We start from the raw sequence: 20,617 nt of genomic DNA, 5'->3' as shown, positions 1-20,617 counted from the left end.
ATGTATTCTATTGATTGATTTTCTTATGTTGAACCACCCTTGGATTCTTGGGTAAGTCCTATTTGTTGTGGTGTATAATCCTTTTAATATGCTACTGGATTGCTACTATATTATTGAAGATTTTTGCATCTATGTTAGTAATGGGTATTGGTTTCTAGTTTTCTTTTCTAGTGATGTTATTGGCTTTGATAACAAAGTAATGCTAGTCCCGTAGAATGAGTTAGAAAATGTTCCTCTTCTATTTTTCGGAAGGGTTTGAGAGCATTGGTATTAATTCTTTAAATGTTTTACAGAATTCACCAATGAAGTCACCTGGTATTGGGCTTTCCTTTGTTGGGAGGTTTTTTAATTACTGATTCTATCCTTTTAAAATTTTTATAGATCTATTCAGATTTTCTACTTCTTGAGTCAATTTTGGTTGTTTGTGTGGAATTTGTCCATTTCATCTTGGTCATCTGGTTTGTTGACATACAGTTGTTCATTGTATTCTCTTTAATACCTTTATTTCTGTAAAGTCAGTAGTAATGTCTCCTTTTTTGTTATAATTTCAGTAATTTGAATCTTCTTTCCCTTTTTCTTAGTCATTATAGCCAGAATTTGTCGATTTGGTCAATCTTTTTAAAGAACCATCTTTGGTTTCATTGACTATTGTTTTTCTAGTTTCTATTTCATATATCTTCATTCTAACTATAATAATTGTTTTAGGTATTTGTCTTTTAAATCATTTAGAAAAATTACAAACCAAAAATAAAATAATATTGGTTTTTGTATTTACTTACATAGTTGCTTTTGCCATTGTTCTTTATTTCTTTGCACGGCTTCAGATTACTGTCTAGTATCCTTTTGTTTCAGCCTAGAGGACTCCCTTTAGCATTTCTTGAAGGAAAGACTTGCTAGCAACAAACTCCCTCAGATTTTATGTATATGGGGATATCTTAATTTTTCTTTCATTTTTGAAAGGTAGTTTTGCTGCATGGAGAATTGTTTTTGATAGTTTTTTTCCTCAGCATTTTAATTATGTCTTCTCCTTGCCTTCCAGAACTCATGGTTTTAATGAGAAATCAGCTGTTGCCATTTTAAGGATTCTTTGTATGTGATGAGTTACTTCACTGTTGATCCTTCCAAAATTTTCTGTCTTTGTCTCCTGATGGTTTCAGTCTACCATATCTTTACGTAGATCTCTGAATTTATCCTACTTGGATATCAGTGAGCTCTTTGGATTTACATCTTTCGTAAAATTTGGGACATTTTGGCTATCATTTCTTCCAGTAGTTTTCAGATATCCTTTCTACCCTTTATTATCTCTCCTTTTCTTCTGAGACTTCCATTATGTGTGTTGGTGCTTGTTGGTGTCCCAGGCTGCTCCTCAGACTGCATACTCAGTTGACCTAGCCTCAGGTTCACTGAGTCTTCTGCTCACGGCAATCTGCTATCAAACTGCTCTAGTGAATTTTTCATTTCAGTTATTTCCAGCTCCAAAATTCAGTTTGGTTCCTTTTTTTTTTTTTTTTTTGAGGTGCCAGAGATTGAACTCAGGGAAGAAGTCACTCAACTACTGAGCAGTATCTGCTCCTAATCTGCTCCCCAATGAAAGTTTTTTTGCTTTCTTTTTTGTTTCTAAGAGGTACCGGGGAATGAACCTGAGGCCTTGTACACTGGAAGCAGGCACTCAATCACTGGAGGTACACCCTGTTTGGTTCCTTTATAATTTCTGTGTCTTTATTAATATTTTCTACTTTGACATTGTTCTGTTGATTTTCTTTTGTTCTTTTTCCATTTTTCCTTTAGCTCTTTGAGCATATTTAAAAAGTTGATTTAAAGTCTTTGTCTAGTAAGTCCCATACCTGGACTTTCTCAGGACCAGTTTCTATTAATTGCTCTTTTTCCTGTGAATAGGGTAATGAGTGGTCCATTTTTACTTTTTTTCTTTGTGTGCCTTGTTTTTTCTTTAAAGTAGACATTTAGAATATTTTAATTTGGTGACTCTGGAAATCAAATTCTCTTCCCACTCCAGGGGTTGTTGCTGTTGCTTGTTGGGGGTTGTAGCTGTTTGCTTAGTGACCTTCCTAAACCATTTTTATGAAGATTGTATTTGTTGTGCATTGTTACTGAAGTCCGTGTTCTGTTAGCTGGTGACCAGCTTGTGGTTTGACGGATACTTGTAAATGTATGTTAAGATTCTCGTATATATCTCTGTGTTTATACTTTTCACCACATTTGAAAAATTTTGGGCCATTATTCTTTAAATATTTTTTCTGTCCCTCTCTCCACATCCCCTCTATCCCCCATTGCTTTGGGGACTCCAGTTACCTTTATGTTAGGCAGCTTAAGTTTTTCCACATCTCTTACAAATTTTTTTTTTTCTGATTCTTAGTTGTCCCTGTGTTTCATTTTAGATAGTTTATATTGCTATGTCTTCTAGTTCACTAATTTTTTCTTCTGCAGTTTCTAAACTGTCAGTAATCACATCAAGTGTATTTTCATCTTACACATTTTAATTTTCATCTCTATAAGTTTGAATCGGGTCTCTTTTATATCTTTCATGTTTCTATTTAGCTTTTTGAATTTGTAGAATAATATAGTTATAATAACTGTTTTAATATCATTCTCTGCTAATTTTCTCATCTGTGTCAGTTTTGGGTTGCTTTCAATTGATTGGTTATTCTTTTTATTTTGGGCTGTTTTCCTGCCTCTTTACATGCCTGGAACCTGACTGAATTCCAGACATTGTGAATTTTACTCTTTTGGGTGCAGAATATCTTTGTATTTCTATATATCTTCTTGCTTTGTTCTGTAATGAAGTTAAGTTACTTTGATCCTTTAAGGATTTTATGGTTTGTTAGAGTGGGTCTGGAGCACTGTGCAGTCCAGGGCTAATTATTCCCCATCACTAAGGGAAGACCTTCTTGTCCAGTGTCTCATGACCTATGAGATTTTCCCATCCTGTCTGGTGGGAACAGTTGCTGCTCCTGGCCCTGTGTGAATGAAGGGCACTGCTCCCTGTGAACCTTTGTCTGCAGTCATTTCCTTGACCTCTGGATTCCTCTCATGCCCTCTTTGGTCAGTCTCCACCAAATGCCTGAGGTTCTCCCACCTTTCTCCCTATGTAGCTCCATCCTTTGTTGAATGCTTGGGGTTCTCCAGCTTCTGTCCCCACCACCTCTCTCTGATCTGTCTTGCAAACTCTAGCTGTTGTGGTGTCCCCAGGCCCAGCTAGGTCTTCTCAACCCAAGAGTGTCTGTTAGGCTCCACCTCATTTCCCCCAAGTCTGGAAACCCTCAAGGCAGTGAGCTGGGCTTGCCAATGAACTTACCTCATTTGTTCCCCATCTTTCAGGGATCACCACCATTCCTTGCCTGATGTCCTTATTGGATATTCAGTTGAAACTGTTATTTCATATATTTTGTCTATTTGTTTTTGGTTATTTCATTTAGGAGGGTAAATCTTGTCCTTGTTATTCTTTCTTGGCTAGAAGCAGAAATCTCTTATCTTTTCTTTTTGTATTTTCCATCTCTTTTGCCCTTTTGATCTCTGAATTTTCCATTCATTGTTTTTTTGGCTATATTAATTTTGTTCTATATTTTATCAGTTGAGTTCTTTATTTCAACCATTGTATTTATAACATTCCTTGTATTTACTTGTTTCTTTTTAATAATTGATTGTTGTATTAGTCAGCCAAGGGGTTGCTGATATAAAATACCAGAAATCTTTTTACTTTTATAAAGGGTATTTATTTGGGGTAGAAGGTTACAGTTACCAGGCCATAAAGCATAAGTTACAGGAAGCAGACTTGGCCCAATGAAGAGGGCGTCCACCTACCACATGGGAGGTCCACAGTTCAAACCCTGGGCCTCCTTGACCCGTGTGGAGCTGAACCATGCACAGTGCTGATGTGCACAAGGAGTGCCATGCCACGCAGGGATGTAACCCGCGTAGGGGAGCCCCACATGCAAGGAGTGCGCCCCATAAAGAGAGCTGCCCAGCATGAAAGAAAGTGCAGCCTACCCAAGAATGGTGCCACACACAAAGAGATCTGACACAACAAGATGACGCAACAAAAAGAAACAAATATTCCTGGTGCCACTGGTAAGGATAGAAGTGGTCACAGAAGAACACACAGCGAATGGACACAGAGAGCAGACAACTGCGGGGGGTGGGGGTGGGAAGGGAAGAGAAATAAGTAAAAAATAAATCTTTAAAAAAAAAAAAAAGCGTAAGTTACGTCCCTCACCAAAGTCTATTGCCATGTTCCTCCCTTCTGGGGCTCTGTTTCTCTCTGGGCTCAGCTGCTGTGCTTTCTCCACAAGGCCAGCTGTAGACTATGAGGTCTGAATAACTCTGTCTCTCTCCCTGGGGCTTCTGCTGTGTTTCAGGAACCATCTCTGTTCTTCTGTGTTCTTCTCCTATGTGTTCACTTCCCGGGCTCCAGTTCAGAAATTCCAATTAATTCATCTGCTGTGTAGTTTTACCTGTGAGTCCCCGCCCACCAAGGGGGCGGGGACTCGGCGTCCTACTGACATGGCCCAATCAAAGCCCTTGTCATAATTTAATCATGCCCAGAGGAACAAACCAGTTTACGAACTTATAAATAATGCCAAACTCCTACACTTGTTTCTGTTTCAGTTTAAGAAGAAATTCCTGTATCTTCCAGGATATTTATTGTGATTACTTTAATTTTTTGATTTGCTTGGTCTATGTATTCATCTGGTCTAGGCTGTTCAGTCTGTAATGTTTCTTTTATGGCACCTGCTCTCCTCAGCTAGCTTGTTTCCTTGTTAACATGAGTTCAGGGCTGTTGGGTACTTTGGCTGATAATATGCAGCCTGGAGGAAGAGCTAATTTCCCAGGTCCTAGCTTTTTCCTTACTGGTACATTTGTGTGTTGGTATGTGGGCCCTATGATGAAGAAGCACAAACATCACAAGCTTGCTTAGCCTTCCTTTAGCCCCATTTGCTGCCCTAGACCCCTCCCCATGGAGGCGAGCTTGCCCTCGGGTCCTTCCTGACCTGCTTTTGACCTCCTGCCCTCTCCTTTTTCCCTTTCTCTCTGCCTCCCTTCCTTCTACCTTTCCTTGTTAGAACAGCATTTGCAGTGTTATGAATATGCAGCTGTGATTCACTGCAGAAATAAATAGTGGGCTTCATTTCTAAGAAGAAACTGAAATTCATTGCTGCTATTCCTGCTGCATGTTGGGGGAAGTTTCAAAGAATGAGGATATAATGGAACCTTTACACACTTATCTTCAGCTCCTTATTCTCTTCTTCTGGGTTATACTCAAATACAATTGTTTTTTTTCCTTTTTAAAAAAAATTTTCTTCGTATATTCCTTTTTAATTTACTAGAGAGTACTTGTAAAAATAATTTTCACATATTTGGTATGTGGATGTTAAAGTATTTAGTTTTTACATGTTTGAAAATGTCTTCATTTATACTTATGATCAATTGATAGTTTGGCTGGGTATAAAATTCTAGATACAAAATTATTTTCCTTAGACTTTTAAAGGAATTACTTCATTGTCTACTGGTGTCCCATGTCTCAAATAAGAAATCTCATATTGGCCTGATTCTGGTTACTTAAGTTATCTTTCCTGCAAGCATTTAAGGCTTTTCTCTGTATGGTTTGAATTTGAAATTTCATGGTGCTGGATCTGAGAATAGTTGTTTTTCATTCAGTCTTGTTTTTATATTGGATGATTTGTTTTGTATCTTCAGCTTTAGTAGTAATATACCAGGATCTCTTTAGTTTGACTTCAGAGTTTTCATATAGAGCTTGAGAAATATTTACCTGCATAATCTGCAAGGGATTTTGAAAAAGCAGAGTCAGGGCAGATGATATATCTGTAGCTAATAGACATTGTTCTTATGGGTTTTAGGAGCCATGTCTTTCTTTAAAGTAGTGGTCCTCAACTTTGGTTGCATGTTAGAGTCACCTGTGGAGCTTTAAAAATACTGATCTGGGACAACCAGCAAGATGGCGGCCGAGTAAGGAGCTCTTAGAGTCACCTGCTGCTCCAGGGCAGTTAGCAAACACCCAGAGCCCCATGGAGCTGCTAAAGCACCTGTGTGGGGGCTCCAGGAGACCAGAAGAGCATCCTGCCACATTCTTGAAGGAGTGGAAGGAGGAGACTGCCCATCTGCAGAGAAGACTCATAAGTAGAGTGCTCCATGCCCCGGAGTCCTCCACTGGAGGCACAAGCTGCCTCGGGAGCTGTTCCGCGGCTGGAATTGAAAGCTCCATTTCCCTAAAACAGGGGAAGAAGAGATGGTTGGGCACCAACTTCAACTACTGATGAGTGAATTCAGCAGACTAGAGTATAATCCTGAGAACAGATAAAGTTTGAGCCTGTCCAAGTCAGAAAGAGGCTGGGAGCTGCCATCTTAGCTCCACACCTGGCATGAGGGAAAGCGGGGCAGACTGAGAATCCCAGTGCTGGTGGGGACTGGCTTCTTCCCATCCAGATCTTATTGCAGCTCTTGCCTAGGCCCCAGTGCCACCTCCAGCAGGGAGGAAGCTGCAGGGACCTGCTCCAGCCTCTCCGGGAAATTACCGGCCAAGCTGCGGAGGACAGTGATTATGCTACTCTGGCAGCACAAGCCGCCCCAGGAGCTATTCTGTGGCTGGAATTAGAAGCTCCGTTTACCAAAAACGGGAGGAGACGCTTGGCTGCCAATTTCAGCTACTGATTGGTAGACTTGGTTGACTGAGATATAACCCTGGGAACAGCTGGGGTGTGAATCAGACCATGTCAAAGAGGCCATTAGCCGCCATTTTGACTCCGCCCCCAGCCTGAGGGGAAGCCGGGCTGACTGAAACTCTCAAGGTTGGCAGGAATCAGTTTCTTTCATGCAGATCAGCCTGCAGCCCTAGCCTAGGCTTCAGCCCCAGGGAGGAGGCTGAGGAGCCCTGCACCAGCCGTTACAGATAACTGCAGAAAACTTTGGCTGGCAAAGACTGAAAATCAGTCTACCAGGGCAACTGCGGTCATCTTGGACCTGCACTGCATAGAATGCTGCCTGCACCTGCAGCTCTGTCCCGCCCCAGGCAGGGGAGAAAGGGTGTGAGGCTTCATCAGTCTCTCTGGGCAACGACAGCCTAGGCCTGCGCTTGGATTATTCCACACAGCTGTGACTCTGTCCCTATCCCTGGCAAAGGAAAAGGTTGGGAGAAGCTTCATCTGCCCCTGGTGCAATGAGGGCAGCTTGAGCCTCCACAGCTTATAGCACCAATTGCATGCTTGGCTCCTACTGCACAACCAGCAAGGAAGAAAGGATAGGAATCCCTAAACTAAAGAGAAAAACTGCATCCAGAAAGAATAGCCAGATGCCAAGACACCAACAAAAAATTACAATCCACACCCAGGAAACTATGGCCCAGTTAAAGGAACAGAATAAGCCTCCAGATGACATAAAGGAGTAGAGACAACTAATTACAGATGTTGAAACAAACCTCCTTAATAAATTCAATGAGATAGCTAAAGAGATTAAGGATGGGAAGTGGACTTGGCCCAGTGGTTAGGGCGTCCGTCTACCACATGGGAGGTCCACGGTTCAAACCCTGGGCCTCCTTGACCCGTGTGGAGCTGGCGCATTCGCAGTGCTGATGCGCACAAGGAGTGCCGTGCAGTGCATGGGTGTCCCCTGCATAGGGGAGCCTCACGCGCAAGGAGCGCACCCCGTGAGGAGAGCCTCCCAGCGCAAAGGAAAATGCAGCCTGCCCAAGAATGGTGCTGCACACACAGAGAGCTGCACAAGATGACTCAACAAAAAGAAACACAGATTCCTGGTGCTGCTGATAAGGATAGAAGTGGTCACAGAAGAACACACAGCAAATGGACACAGAGAGCTGACAACTGGGCAGGTTGGGGAAGGGAAGGGAAATAAATAAATAAATCTTAAAAAAAAAAAACAATGCCAGTTTTGGTGATAGGGTGAGTTATGAGAGTCCTGTATGATGTTAGGTATGTTTGTTTTGTAAGTTCACAACTATTATCATACACTTATTGTTTATGTATGTTTTATATATGAGTGATATACTTCAATAAATTTTAAAAATTTAAAAAATTTTTAAAAAATTACTTATCTGTATTCTACCCTAAGATATTCTTATTTAATTGACCTGGAGCACAGTCTAGACATCAGGATTTTTTAGAACAACAAATCAATTTTATTGATACATATTAATAAAGCATATAATTTGTCCAGAGTGTACAGTCAGTGGTATTTGGTATAATCGCATAGTTGTTTGTGCATCACTTTAATCATTATTAAAGCATTTTCACCACTTAACAATAATAATAAACAGTAGACAAGAAAACTCCTTACCTCTTGATCTCTGTTTCCCCTGTTGTACATAGCTGCTATTTCTGGCTATTCTTATACAATTATTTGTTTATTAAGCAGTTTTATTGAGTTATATTCACATACCATATAATTTATCTGAAGTGTATAATCATTGGCTTTCTTTTAGCTGTTAAAAAGTCCTTTATTGTAAAATTGTACAACAAAAAACTAGATTGAAAGAAATTATAAATTTTAAAAGTGTGCAAGGCCAGATTAGATTTACTATAATATAGTCAATTATAAAAAATAGCATAACAACAAACACTTATAAACATAAATAGTAATTCAAATATGGAAATTAATTATAATGTAAGTCTAATTTTTATATTACTGTCCTAATTATTGAATATAATAATCGGTAAGAATGAAACAAATTATTGGTTTAGTTACTTAATTTCCATTTAGCCGTAATTCTTTCTAGATAATCCAATTTCTATTTGGGAATTCTTCACATCTTAGTGGAATGAATTACAGCAGATAACAATTTGCCAACTCCTAATTAGGAGACACAAAAACTCAAAATCTTGCTCAGATCAATAGTCATGGTAAATCATTATTGATCCAGATAGTTTATTTTAATTAAAGAGTATGAATAAGAAAGGGTTAAAGAAAAATGAAGTATCCAAAAATATCTCTCTTCTCCAGCCCTACTCAACTAAAAGCAAATGTTTATTTTCTGTGAAAAAAATTACAAAATACCAATCACAGGAACAATTTGCCAGTTGCACTGAGTAATTATTGTTCATATACTATAATGTTGTTATATTACATTTATCAGGTCTACTCCAGCTCTTTTTGCTTACTATTTACATGGAATACCTTTTCCAACCTTTCACTTTTAACCTGGTTTTGTCCTTGCATCTGAGAGGAGTCTCTTGTAGACAACATATAGATGGCTCATATTTTATCTGTTCTATCATATAGATGACTCATATTTTATCTATTCTATCAGTCTGTATTTTTTGATTGAGCTCATCCAATTGAGCTCATCTGAATACAGTAATTCAGTATTATTACTTTAAAGGCATTACTTCATCCATTTTGTGCATGGGCTCTCTGTTGTCATATCATTCTATTGTCGGTCTTCATATCCTTCAGTTTATCCTTCCTAATCATCTTCAATTCTAAACTCTTTTCCAAATCTCTCACCCTTGTTTTTTCCTTTCACGGTGCAGCACCCTCTTTAGTATCTTTTTTTAAAGATTTATTTATTCCTCCCTCTTCCCTCCATTGTCTGCTCTCTGTGTCCATTTGCTGTGTGTTCTTCTGTGTTTGCTTTGTATTCTCATTAGGCGGCTCTGGGAACCAATCCTGGGACTTTCTGGAGTGCAAGAGGCGATCATTCTCTTGTTCCACCTCAGCTCCCTGGTCTGTTGCATCTCTTATTATCTCTCCTCTGTGTCTCTTTTTGTTATATCATCTTGCTGTGTCAACTCTCCACGTGAGCCAGCACTCCTGCATGGGGCAGCACTCCGTGTGGGCCAGCTCGCCAAACGAGCCAGCTTGCCTTCACCAGGAGGCCCTGAGTATCGAACTCAACCTCCTGTATGGTAGATGGGAGCCCAGTTGCTTAAACCACATCCATTCCCCAGCCTTTAGTATCTCTTGCAAATATGGCTTTTAGTAACATATCCTGTCAGTTTTTGTTTGTCTGTGAAGACTTTGAACTAACGCTCATTTTTTAAGAATAGCTTTGCCAGATACAGAATTCTTGGCTGGCAGTTTTTCTCTTTCAGTAGCTCAAATACATCATACCACTTTCTTCTGTCCTCCATGGTTTCTGATGAGAGGTCTGCACTTAATCTTACCGAGTTTCCCTTGTATGTGATGCTTTCATTTTTCTCTTGCTACTTTGAGAATCCTCTTTTTCTCTGATATTTGTCATTCTGAATAGAAGGTGTCTCAGGGTAGGTTTATTTGGATTTATTCTGTTTAGGGTGCAGTGTCCTTGGATATTAATATTTATGCTCTTCATACGGGTTCGGAAGTTTTCAGTCATTATTTCCTCAAATATTCTTTCTGTCCCTTTTCCATTCTCTTCTTCTTCTGGGTCACCAATAATGTGGATGTTTGCGTGTTTCACATTGTTGTTTAATTCCATTTTTCCCATTCTCTTCTCTTCCTGTTCTCCTGTCTTTTCCAGTTTAGATGTTCTGTCTTTGAAACCATTAATTCTGCTTCAGGCAATTTAATCTGCTCTTATGTGCCTTTAATGTATTTTTTTAAAGGTTTATTGTTTATTTATTTCTCCCCACCCTCTTGTTGTTTGCACTTGCTGTGTCTACTCATCTTGCTTTTTTTTTTTTAGGAGCCACCAGAAACCGAACCCGGGACCTTTGATGTGGGAGGGAGGTGCCTAACCGTTTGAGCCATTTCCACTCCCTGCTTTGTTGTGTCTCTCATTATGTTTTTCCTCTGTGTCTCTTATTGCGTCATCTTTTTGCATCAGCTTGCCATGCCTGCCCGTTGCATCAACTCACTGCCTTCTTTAGGAGGCACGAGGAACCTCTACTCCCTGCTTTGTTGTGTCTCTCATTATGTTATACCTTCTTGTGTCTCTTGATGTGTAAGCTTGCCATGCCTGTCCATTGTGCCAGCTTGCTGTCTTCTTCAGGAAGCATCAGGATCTGAACCAGTGACCTCCCATGTGGTAGGCAGAAGCCCACTTGCCTGAGCCACATCCACTTCCCCCTAATGTATTTTTAATTTCATCTGTCGTGTCTTATTCCCATAAAGTCTTTTAGTTTTCTTTGGAGGGTTTCATATTGTTCTTTATGCTCTCCCAGTGTCTTTTTTAATATCCTTTATTTCTTTAGTCATGCTTTCTTTAAAATCTCTGAAGTGATTTAGGAAAGTTGTGTGATTATCACTGATTAATTGTATTAAATCCTGTATCTCTTCAGGATATTTGGTTTCTTCTTTTGACAATCTCTTCCTGTTTCCTAGTATGGCTTGTAATTTTTTGCTGATGACTAGGCATCTGAATATGTTGGTGAATTTAACTGATGGTTAATTTCTCTCTATTGCTTTTTGGCTTTTTTTTTTACAGCTCTTTTTTGGTATTTGGCTCAACTTATTCTGTCTTTAAAATTGTCCAGCTTAAATTTTCAAAAGTAGGCCAGGGGCTCACAGTGGGACACAAACTTTCTCCTGGGGGTTGGATAAAGAGAGTGCAGTTTTTGTCCTTGCAATTTCCAGACAGGCCAGCAGATGGCGCCAGTCAAGGCACCTTTCCACGGAGGTGTCTGTCTCGGCTTTCCTGTCTTCCTGTTGAATCTCCAGAGATTCAGAGCAGGCTCTGCTGGCCAAATTCACTGAAGAAAAGCACCCCGACCTCCCCTCTTTTCCCTTGAAACAGCTGACAGGGAGGAAGACGTCTCTTCCGCTCTCAGTTGGCTGCAGTGGGCTAGGGGTTTACATCAGCCGAACATCTTGGGGTGGGGCGGGAACCCTTCCCCGGCAGGTTGGCAGCTCACGTTTGTTGCTTTGGCTTCATCGTCTCTCTGTCCCTTGCCCTCCTGGGGGCTGCGTAGACTGTCCTGGTCTGCTGACCCCTAAAGCAGGTCCCTCAGACAGCCTTTGGCTCTTTCCCCATTGTTTCTGTGAGAGCACTCAGCTCTGCCTGTTACCACTTGCCATCTTCCCACAATCCCTAAGCATCAGGGTTTTAAAAGCATTCTGAGGAATTCCATGTGCTTCCTCGGTCAAGAGCCGCTGCTTTAGTCCTCTCAGCTTCAGCCCCCTTCATGGGGGCGTGGTCCTGAGGGAGTCTTTTCGTTGCTGACGTATTTCATGAGGCAGCCAGGTTGAGTGTCGGGGTCTCTCTGGAATTCCTCCCCGCATGAGAGCCAGAAAGTGTTAGCTGCACCAGTAGCTGTTGATCAGATCCAACCTGTGACTTGTAGAATGCAGGCTCTCTGCAACCGCTGCAGTACTTCCAGGGAGGAACGGGGTGCTGGACGAGTCAGGAGGAGCGGAGGGGTTCGCATTCTCGGGGTGGCTCTCCCAGTGACCTGCTCTTCCTCGGGCTCCTTGGCCTCAGAGCCACTTTCCTTCTTTTTTTTTTAAGATTTATTTATTTCTCTCCTATCCCCTCCCTGCCCCCGTTGTCTGTTCTCTGTGTCCATTCGCTGTGTGTTCTTCTGTATCTGCTTGGATTCTTTTCAGCAGCACCCGGAATCTGTGCCTCGTTTTGTTGCGTCATCTTGCTGTGTCAGCTCTCCATGTGTGCGGTACCACCCTGGGCAGGCTGCGCTTTTTTTGCGCTGGGCAGCTCTCCTTACAGGGCGCACTCCTTGCACGTGGGGCTCCCCTATGCGGGGGACACCCCTGCATGGCATGGGACACCCCTGCGTGGCACGGCACTCCTTGCACACATCAGTGCTGCATGTGGGCCAGCTCCACACGCGTCAGGGAGGCCTTGGGTTTGAACCTTGGCCCTCCCATGTGGTCAACAGATGCCCTAACCGTTGGGCCAAATCCACTTCCCAGAGCCACTTTCTTATTTCTTTTTTTTCTGCCAGTTTTGGGTGCCAGGCGACTCTCTGAGCTTTGTGGCCTCTGCTGGTGCCAGCTTGGGTGGGTGGCAGCATCTTTACAGCAGTGCTCCTTCCTGGTTTCCTGTGCCTCTTCCCTTGCACGGTCTTGTCTAGCTCTCGTCCCAGTCCTGTGGGGTCGGTGTTATCCTTGGAACAACTTACCGGTTTACTCTAAGGTAACTAGTTTTTAGCACAGCTGGGATCTGAACCCAGGATGTCCAGGCTTCTTTGGGACCCATCCTCGAACAAGAACATTCCTGAACATGGGCCGCTTCATGGAAGTGATGTAAAGTGCATCTTCTCCCAACCTGAGAGCAGCACCCGGAGGGTGGAAGGCCTTTGACTTTTGCAAGCTTCTTAGCAACACTTAATTATTAGTATTTGTTTTGTCAAGTGGAGAGTAGATGTTGGTAGAGAATGAGTTAAGACGTAGTTGGGTTTCAAAGAATGAAACAGAATCGTATCTTTGAAAATCTGTTTCCCTTCTCTGTATCAAATTCCTAACAAATGACATCCAGTACACACTAAGGAAGTAGAAAAATGTGTAAAATACTTAATAAATATTTTAAAAATCAAAAACAATTTTTAAAACTTGATACTTGGAAAGAAAATATTATTTTAAAAGTATATATAGAAAGTTCTTATTCTCTGATGTTGCCAAAACAGCCTTACATGGGTGCATTTCTTGGTGGGCGTGAGCAGCATGCGCCCGTGCTTTTTTCCTGCAGTGCTTTGAGGCGCCAGTGAAACTGGGTGGAGGGTCAGAGCGGTGAGCAGGGTGCCCGGAAGCGTGGGCTCGGCTCCCCGTCTGCCACCGCACCGTGCCGCTTCCTTACTTGTGAACAGAGCGCTACGGGCGCCACTTGAGAGCACCGTGGGCTGTGGAGGCCGCGCACTCGCGAAGCCTGATGGCTGGCGCATGTGGGCCTCGGCAGGTGAGCTGCGCTGTCCCCCGCGTGGCTGGAAGAGATCAGTGTTTTCCCTAAATTATTTCTCATTTTCATTATCTTTAGTTTATTTGAAATAAAAAATTTACAAATCAAAGTTATTGTAGAATGTCTGCTTCATCTTCTGAAATGTGTGTAAACAGATTGTGGTTTTTAGAAACTACTGGGAGCATTGTTTAGTGCTCGTTAATGCTTTACTTTCTTAGCTGAAGGAAGGAAATCGAAGGCATTTTGATGAATGCTGTGGTGTTCTTGTCTGATCTTCATTTTAAAGACAAATCTTGCATTTCATGAAATGTTTTTTTGTCGGTTAGATAGAACTTGAGCCATATCACATTTGTATGTATTCCATCAAGAAAAAAAATTAGTTGTAGAAACAGATTATTGAGAACCAAGCTAAAGTGCTGTGAAGTGAGGTCATCTTCTCTCTCTGTGAAGTTGGGGTAAGAAGAATTTGTGGGAACCCTGTAATGCACTCTGATGAATGGATTTAATTGTGTATATCTGATAGGACCCGTTTTCTTATAACAACATTTTCTTAAATAGGAAAAGCTGTATTACCGTTAGATAACATAGATCCCAAGTGTCTTCTTTTTAGGACTGCTGAGTTATTTAAGTTGGACTGAGATTCATTTATTGTTATTTTATGTGATAATAGAGTAAAACATTTCTTAATAATGTGGTCACTTGCTAAAATAAAAATAAAACACATTCTCCCCTCGTCTGGGCGAGAGGAAGGGACATTAGGAGCTCACCCGGCGCTTTACTGCGGTGACCATGGCGACGGCGCTCCTCAGCCGGCCAGCCCCAGGCGTCAGCGTCTGACACCAGCGTTTGACTTTCAAGGCGGTGATAGTAAAGCAAATTCCTTGTGTTTGCCAAACACAAGATTCATTGTGAGAAACTTCCAGCGTCTTTAATGAAATATGGCTTCTTTCATTACCCACATTCATGTTTTTGATTTTTCTCCTTCTAAAACCCAACTCTAATAAGCACCTTTTGAACAGGACTTGATAATTCAAATTAGACTGTGGACTGTCTCTTTGCTGTTTCATTTTTAGCAGAGAGCTCTTTGGGTGTGTGTGGTCTGATGCCTCTCTCTGGCTCGTCTTGCTTTGTAGTAATGGAGATTTAGCTGCAGCTGGGGTGAGGGCTGGCCTCCTTCCTTCCCTGCCTCTGCACGCATCTACACCTGTGGAAATCCTCTGCTGTCTGCTTTTGGGTGGCTAAGCTCCAGGGGTTAGTGCTAGAAGTGAACCTGCTGCCTCATAAGGGTCCCACTCTGCGTGGTGGCAGGTGGCTCTAGAAGCACCCGATTTCCCTGGTGCACAGGCCCTCTGTCCAGAGGACTTCGTGGCAATGGGCGGTGGGGCAGGTGTGTCGTGGGATCCCTTCCCCACCAACAAGAGGCACTTTCCTAAGAGCAGGAAGCCAGGTGGCCGCTCCGGCTGGTGCTCCCATCTTGGAGCCCCGAGCTTGGTTGTTGTCACTTCGCACACATCTCTTTTGTATGTGTGCCTCGTCCTTGTGGCACCATGGCTCCCACCAACTGGCTCCCAGAGGCGTTGGCAGTGGCCTCTCAGGGGAAAGTGAGCCCTCTTCCCGGCCTGGCTGTTCCACAGGTCCCGGCCGGCACGCTGCCCTTCCCAGCCAGGCTGCTGTTACTAAAACGTCCACGTCAGCACAGCGCAGCTCCTTTTGGAAACCTTTCCAGGCTACCCCTGCTTGCAAGGTCAAGTTCGAGCTTGTTCGTCCAGCAGCCCCTTGCCACAGAAGTAGCTCCTGCCTGCCTCCAGATGCGCGCTGAGCCTCTCAGACCGACGGGCCGCCCCGAGCCTCGGAGCTTGACCGCTGGGCTTGTCTGCTTGCACTGTCCACCCTTACGGTGGAGCCTCCCGGTCATTTAGCGTTGAACTGTGGTGCTGGTTTACTTCTTTCTAACTCAGCTGTACTCTTTTTGTTTTGAACCATTATTAAAACATAGCAGCCACACAGAAAAGTATACTTGCCATAAGCGGGCGGCTCCACTGAGTCTCACCGACTGAGCACACGAGGGGCAGCTTGCAGCAAGGGAGTGAGCAAGGGGCACCCCAGCCCTGGACCCCCGGTGCCCCTTGGTCACGGCTCCTGCCTGGCAGCCGCCCCGCGTTCCTGACGGAGGATTTGCTTCTTGTTGCTGTATGCTGGTGCGTGGCGCTGGAAACACTTGCGCTCTCTCTCCGCTGAACATGCGTGTGCATTTCTCCTGGGCCTACGGTAGAAGTGGAATTGACTGGGTCGTAGGATTTTCCCTCACTCAAATTTAGGAGATTCTGGCAAGGACTGTAACTACTGAAGTATGTGTTCCTTCTTCCAAGTAACCATTTTCTTGACTTGTCGGCATAGACTTTATAGAAAGCGTCCTGGTCAGCACCTGCTAAAGCACAGGGGCATTGAGGTTTTGTCTTTTAAAAATAGACCCCATGAGTTGCAGATGCGACTTAAGCTTTTGAGCGCCTGCTTCCCACCTGTGAGGTCCTGGGTTCGGTTCCTTGTGCCTCCTAAAAAATAACAATAAACAAACAAGCAAACAAATGAAAAAACCAACTCGGGAGCCAGTGTGGCTCAGTGATTGAGCACTGGCTTCTGACATACGAGGTCCTGGGTCCAGTCCCCTTTTCCCAGTACCGAAAAAAAATAAGTGTATATATATTTTCTACACCCCTCCCCCCAGGTCTTAGCTTAGCGCTTTGCTCAAAAGATGTTTGCTGATTTTTCCCCTCCGGTGAGCATGCTCTACTTTGGTCTATTAATGCACTAGTGCTGGGTAGTCTTTATTCCCTTTCCTCCTTCTAGCGCTGACCTGATTTTCTACTTAATGGTGCAATGTCTTCTTTCATGATTTGTAGTTTTCTTACATAGAATACTAAGTTTTGTGAGTGAGAATACTTTTGAAAATTGAATATAAAGAACTTTTCTTTCTCTTTTTTTAAACAGTTGGATATTCCAAAAATCAAGCAATAGCACAGAGTTCCGGGTCTTACCTTTGCTTTTTGGATTCAGTAAGTAACTCTCTGTTTTGTTTATAATGTAATTTAAATATGTTGGTTGAATAATTAAATAATGTTATATTTTAGAATATATTGTTATCAGATTTAAAAGCTAAAGTTGATAGATTGTTACTGTTGAATTGCCATAGCACTTAATGAATGAATTAGTGATAAATAGAATTATATAAAAATGTGAAACTGCAAAAGAGCAGAGAACAACATAAACGAAAATGAAGATAAACTGGGAAGATACTAACAAATGTGATCCTTAAAAGATTAACAAACTTAAGTATAAATAATTGAATCCGTCGAGAAGAAAACGTGAGGATTTAAAATGAGTGGTAGGTTGGGAGTGGGGAGCTTGAGCAGGTATGTACATGACAAAAAGCTTTTTAGAAGCTTTAAATCATTTGTAATCAGAGAAACATAAATTAGTGAAGCATTGCTTAAAAAAACAGATTAACAAAGTTTTTCCTGTTTCAAATGTGGGTATTTATTATTTTGGAAAGTGTAAATTGGTATGCTGTGGACAGCATAATTTTGTATTTTGTATCAACTTTAAAAATGCTTATACTCTTGATTCCTAAATTCCACTTCTGGTATCTCTGTAAGTCTGAAAACAATTTGTGTATGAAGAAGCTATTGCTTCAGTGTTATTTATTATGATAGAAAAATAGAGACAACTTAGTATGTAGTGGTAGAGTAACGGCTAATGAATTGTTTATAAACATCTGTTAGAACATGACATGCTATAATGGGTGAAAACACGTGGTTGTGTATGTGGCTTACACTCGACTGGCCCTGCCTTCAGTTCACTGACGCTTGCTCCTTGTACCTGTGGTTCAGTCTTGGACAGGTGGGGCTGGTCCCGGGGCTCTCTGGCCCCTGGGGCACCCTCGGCTGTGCTGACTAGTTCTGACTGTCTCAGGTTGACCCCGCCCTCCCTGGCCTGTGGGGTCTTAGCAGGCCTGGACGTTTGGATCGATTGGACGTCCACATTGTTTGTAAAACTGAAAGTTGAACATCCTTTTTCTGGAAGACAAAAAGCACAGTGGGGGCTCAGCCTGTCCCCTTTCAAAAGCTGTGGTTTCCTGTTGTACGTCTCTCTCCTCTTTCATCCCTTCTCTTTTCTTCTTAGACTAAAATGTTTTAGATTTCTCTAGTCTTCCTATTGAGAACAAATTGGCCTTCCCGCTTGTTCTATCATCTCTTTCTAGATTTTCCTCTGGTACTTATTTTCCACATTCAAATGGTTGATCAAACATTTTCCCAAACAAAGGCAGTGTTCACTTTGACTTTTACCCAAGACAGCTATACCCCACCCAATTTCAAATTGTTTATTTTCCCCTTTTTACTGCCATTAGATGGTGGGATTATGGTAATTTTCTTTTTTTCTGTTTGATGGTTATTTCTGAAATACTCTACAATGATCACGTATAACTCTCTAATAAGAACAACATCTGTGACAGCGTTGGCATCTGTGAGTGGTGGGCGTTGAGCCTTTCTCCACACGGCCTCAGGGTCTCTCTGGTGCGCAGGTCCCCTCTTGAGCAGCTTGTTACATCGTGGCTGGACCTGGAGGGAAGGAGAGCAAGCTGCATCACCCTCTCCTCTCCATAGTATCTTTTTTTCCCCCTCCCCTGCCCTGCTGATTTTGCTGTGTCCATTTGCTGTGTGATCTTCTGTATCTCTTTCTCTTTTTGTTTTCTCATCTTTCTCCTCTAGGATTCAGAGGGATTCGATCCTGGGGACCTCTGATGTGGAGAGAGGTTCCCTGTCGATTGTGCCACCTCAGTTCCTGGTCTCTGCTACGCTTCACCTTGACTTTCCCATATCTTTCTTTTGTTGTGTTATCATCGTGCTACGTGACTCACTTGCACAGGCACTGGCTTACCGTGTGGGCACTCGGCTTGCCATGTGGGCACCCACGTGGGCACTCAGCTCACCACATGAGGCACTTGGCTTGTCATGCAGGCACTCACTTGGGTACCCGGCTTGCCACACAGGCTGACTCACCATGTGGGCTCTCGTGCGGACACTCGGCTCACCATGAGGGCACTGGCTCACCACACGAGCACTCACACGGGTACTTGGCTCAGTGCCCGGGCACTTGGCTCACCACACGCACTGGCTTACCATACTGGCACTCATATGGGCACTCGGCTCGCCACGTGGGCACTCGGCTCACCACAGGGGTGCTCGGCTCGCCATGTGGGCACTCACACAGACACTCAGCTCGCCACACAGGTACTCGGCTTGCTGTGTGGACGCCCATGCGGGCCCTCGGCTCACACGTGGGCACTGGCTTGCTGCGCAGGCACTGGCTGGCCACACGGCACTCGCATGGGCACTTGGCTTGCCGCACGGGTACTGGCTCGCCACGCAGTCATGCTTTCTCTTCTTTTTCACCAGGAGGCCCCAGGGATCGAACCCGGGCCCTCCCATATGGTGGGCAGAAGCCTATTGCCTGCACCACATCCGCTTGCCTCTATGGTGTCTTGTCCTTGGCTTGAGGAGAAGGAAGGGCGAGGCATAAAGAAGACCTGGGAACCCAGTGTCAGTGCTGGGAAGGCGCATGGAGCACGTGCGCCAGCTCCAGAGCGTGGAACTGTGGGGCCAGGGGCCACCTAAGTGCAGCCGTCCATGCGGGTTCTCAGCCAGAGCTGGGGGTCGGCTGCACCGACATCCTTGACTGGGCGGGAGGAGAAGGGGACTGGGTCGCACTCCTGGGCGGGCCAGTCTCAGAGAAATCACAGGGAGTCAGGCAGAGTCGAGTCAGCTTCGCAGCTCAGCCCCAGGTGAGCGCGACACAGAGGGAAATGTGGTGGGAAACAGACTGTTGACTGAGGACAACCTGCCATAGTCCTCAAAACCTAGATCGTTCCCAGGGTTTAATTTAAATACCGTAATAAAATAATACTGATGTAAGTTTCTGTGAGCTTAGTGCTGCAGAAAATGTTTGCACGGGATTTGCATAACCTCCTTGCCATAGTAACTGTTGCTTTGGGGCTGGGGTGGGGTGAGGGGAGAGCGTTTTCCCTCCTTCCTAGTGACCGATGGGAGTATCTGGGAGGGGGTTGGTGGGGGCACAAGGTGGTCGAGAACTTCTACTTTATTTCGGGTTTGGCATATCCCTTTATTTTGTGAATTAGCAACGCCTGCCTGGGGGACTCACAGATGCTGCACTGGGTTTTTAATCTTTATTATAGAGTTTGGATTTGGTGTCTGATTTTTAAAAAGTTGCACAAGTAGAGAGGAACCAGAGAGAATTAACAAAATAGATGAAAAGAAGCATTTAGGAGAGAGGGAATTGAAGATGTATAAATTTGACAGTAATACATGTCTTTTTGGTTCAAAAATGCATTTGTATGACTCTGTTCTAATTTTTTGTGTCTAGGGAGAAGCAAATACCAAGTGGGTTTAAATTTCATTTAGAGCTTTGATTCCATGTGAAGGAGAATTTCCTGACGGCAGTTTTGTAAATGTCATGAGTTTGGACTCCGGGCCCTTCCCGAGAAGTGGCTGGTCGGGCTCCGCGGCCTGGGGAGGACGCCGTCCTGCCCCAGCCGTAGGTGCAGCCTGAGCCGGAGGCCGCTGAAGTGAGCCCAGCAAACGGCTCTGACCCCTGGCTCCACGACGCAGGGCGTCTCATAGTGGTAAAGCACCTCCACTCTGTGCCTGCTCACCCCTAGATCTGACAGCTCCCGTGCGTGAGAGGCCTCTCTCGTTCCCGTAAGGGGACTGTGCTGGGAGCACTCGGTGT

General features: G+C 43.6%; 1 protein-coding gene across 7 annotated transcripts in view; it reads left to right on the top strand.

Moving 5' to 3' along the window:
- Positions 1-20,617, top strand: part of B3GNTL1 (UDP-GlcNAc:betaGal beta-1,3-N-acetylglucosaminyltransferase like 1) — a 205,919-nt gene that overhangs the window by 16,015 nt on the left and 169,287 nt on the right. For all 7 annotated transcript variants that reach the window (XR_009182581.2, XR_009182583.2, XR_009182584.2 and 4 more), the window contains one exon: positions 16,802-16,866. Coding sequence is in view for 2 of the 7 variants with exons in the window: in XM_058284973.2 (XP_058140956.1) it covers positions 16,802-16,866 (65 nt within the window). In the remaining 5 variants the exon portion in view is untranslated. The remainder of the gene's footprint in view (positions 1-16,801; positions 16,867-20,617) is intronic.

Source organism: Dasypus novemcinctus, chromosome 21, assembly GCF_030445035.2.
Source record: "Dasypus novemcinctus isolate mDasNov1 chromosome 21, mDasNov1.1.hap2, whole genome shotgun sequence".
Lineage (NCBI taxonomy): Eukaryota > Metazoa > Chordata > Mammalia > Cingulata > Dasypodidae > Dasypus > Dasypus novemcinctus.
The sequence above is the reverse complement of the archived record's forward strand: the minus strand, read 5'-3'. Positions and strand labels throughout refer to the sequence as shown.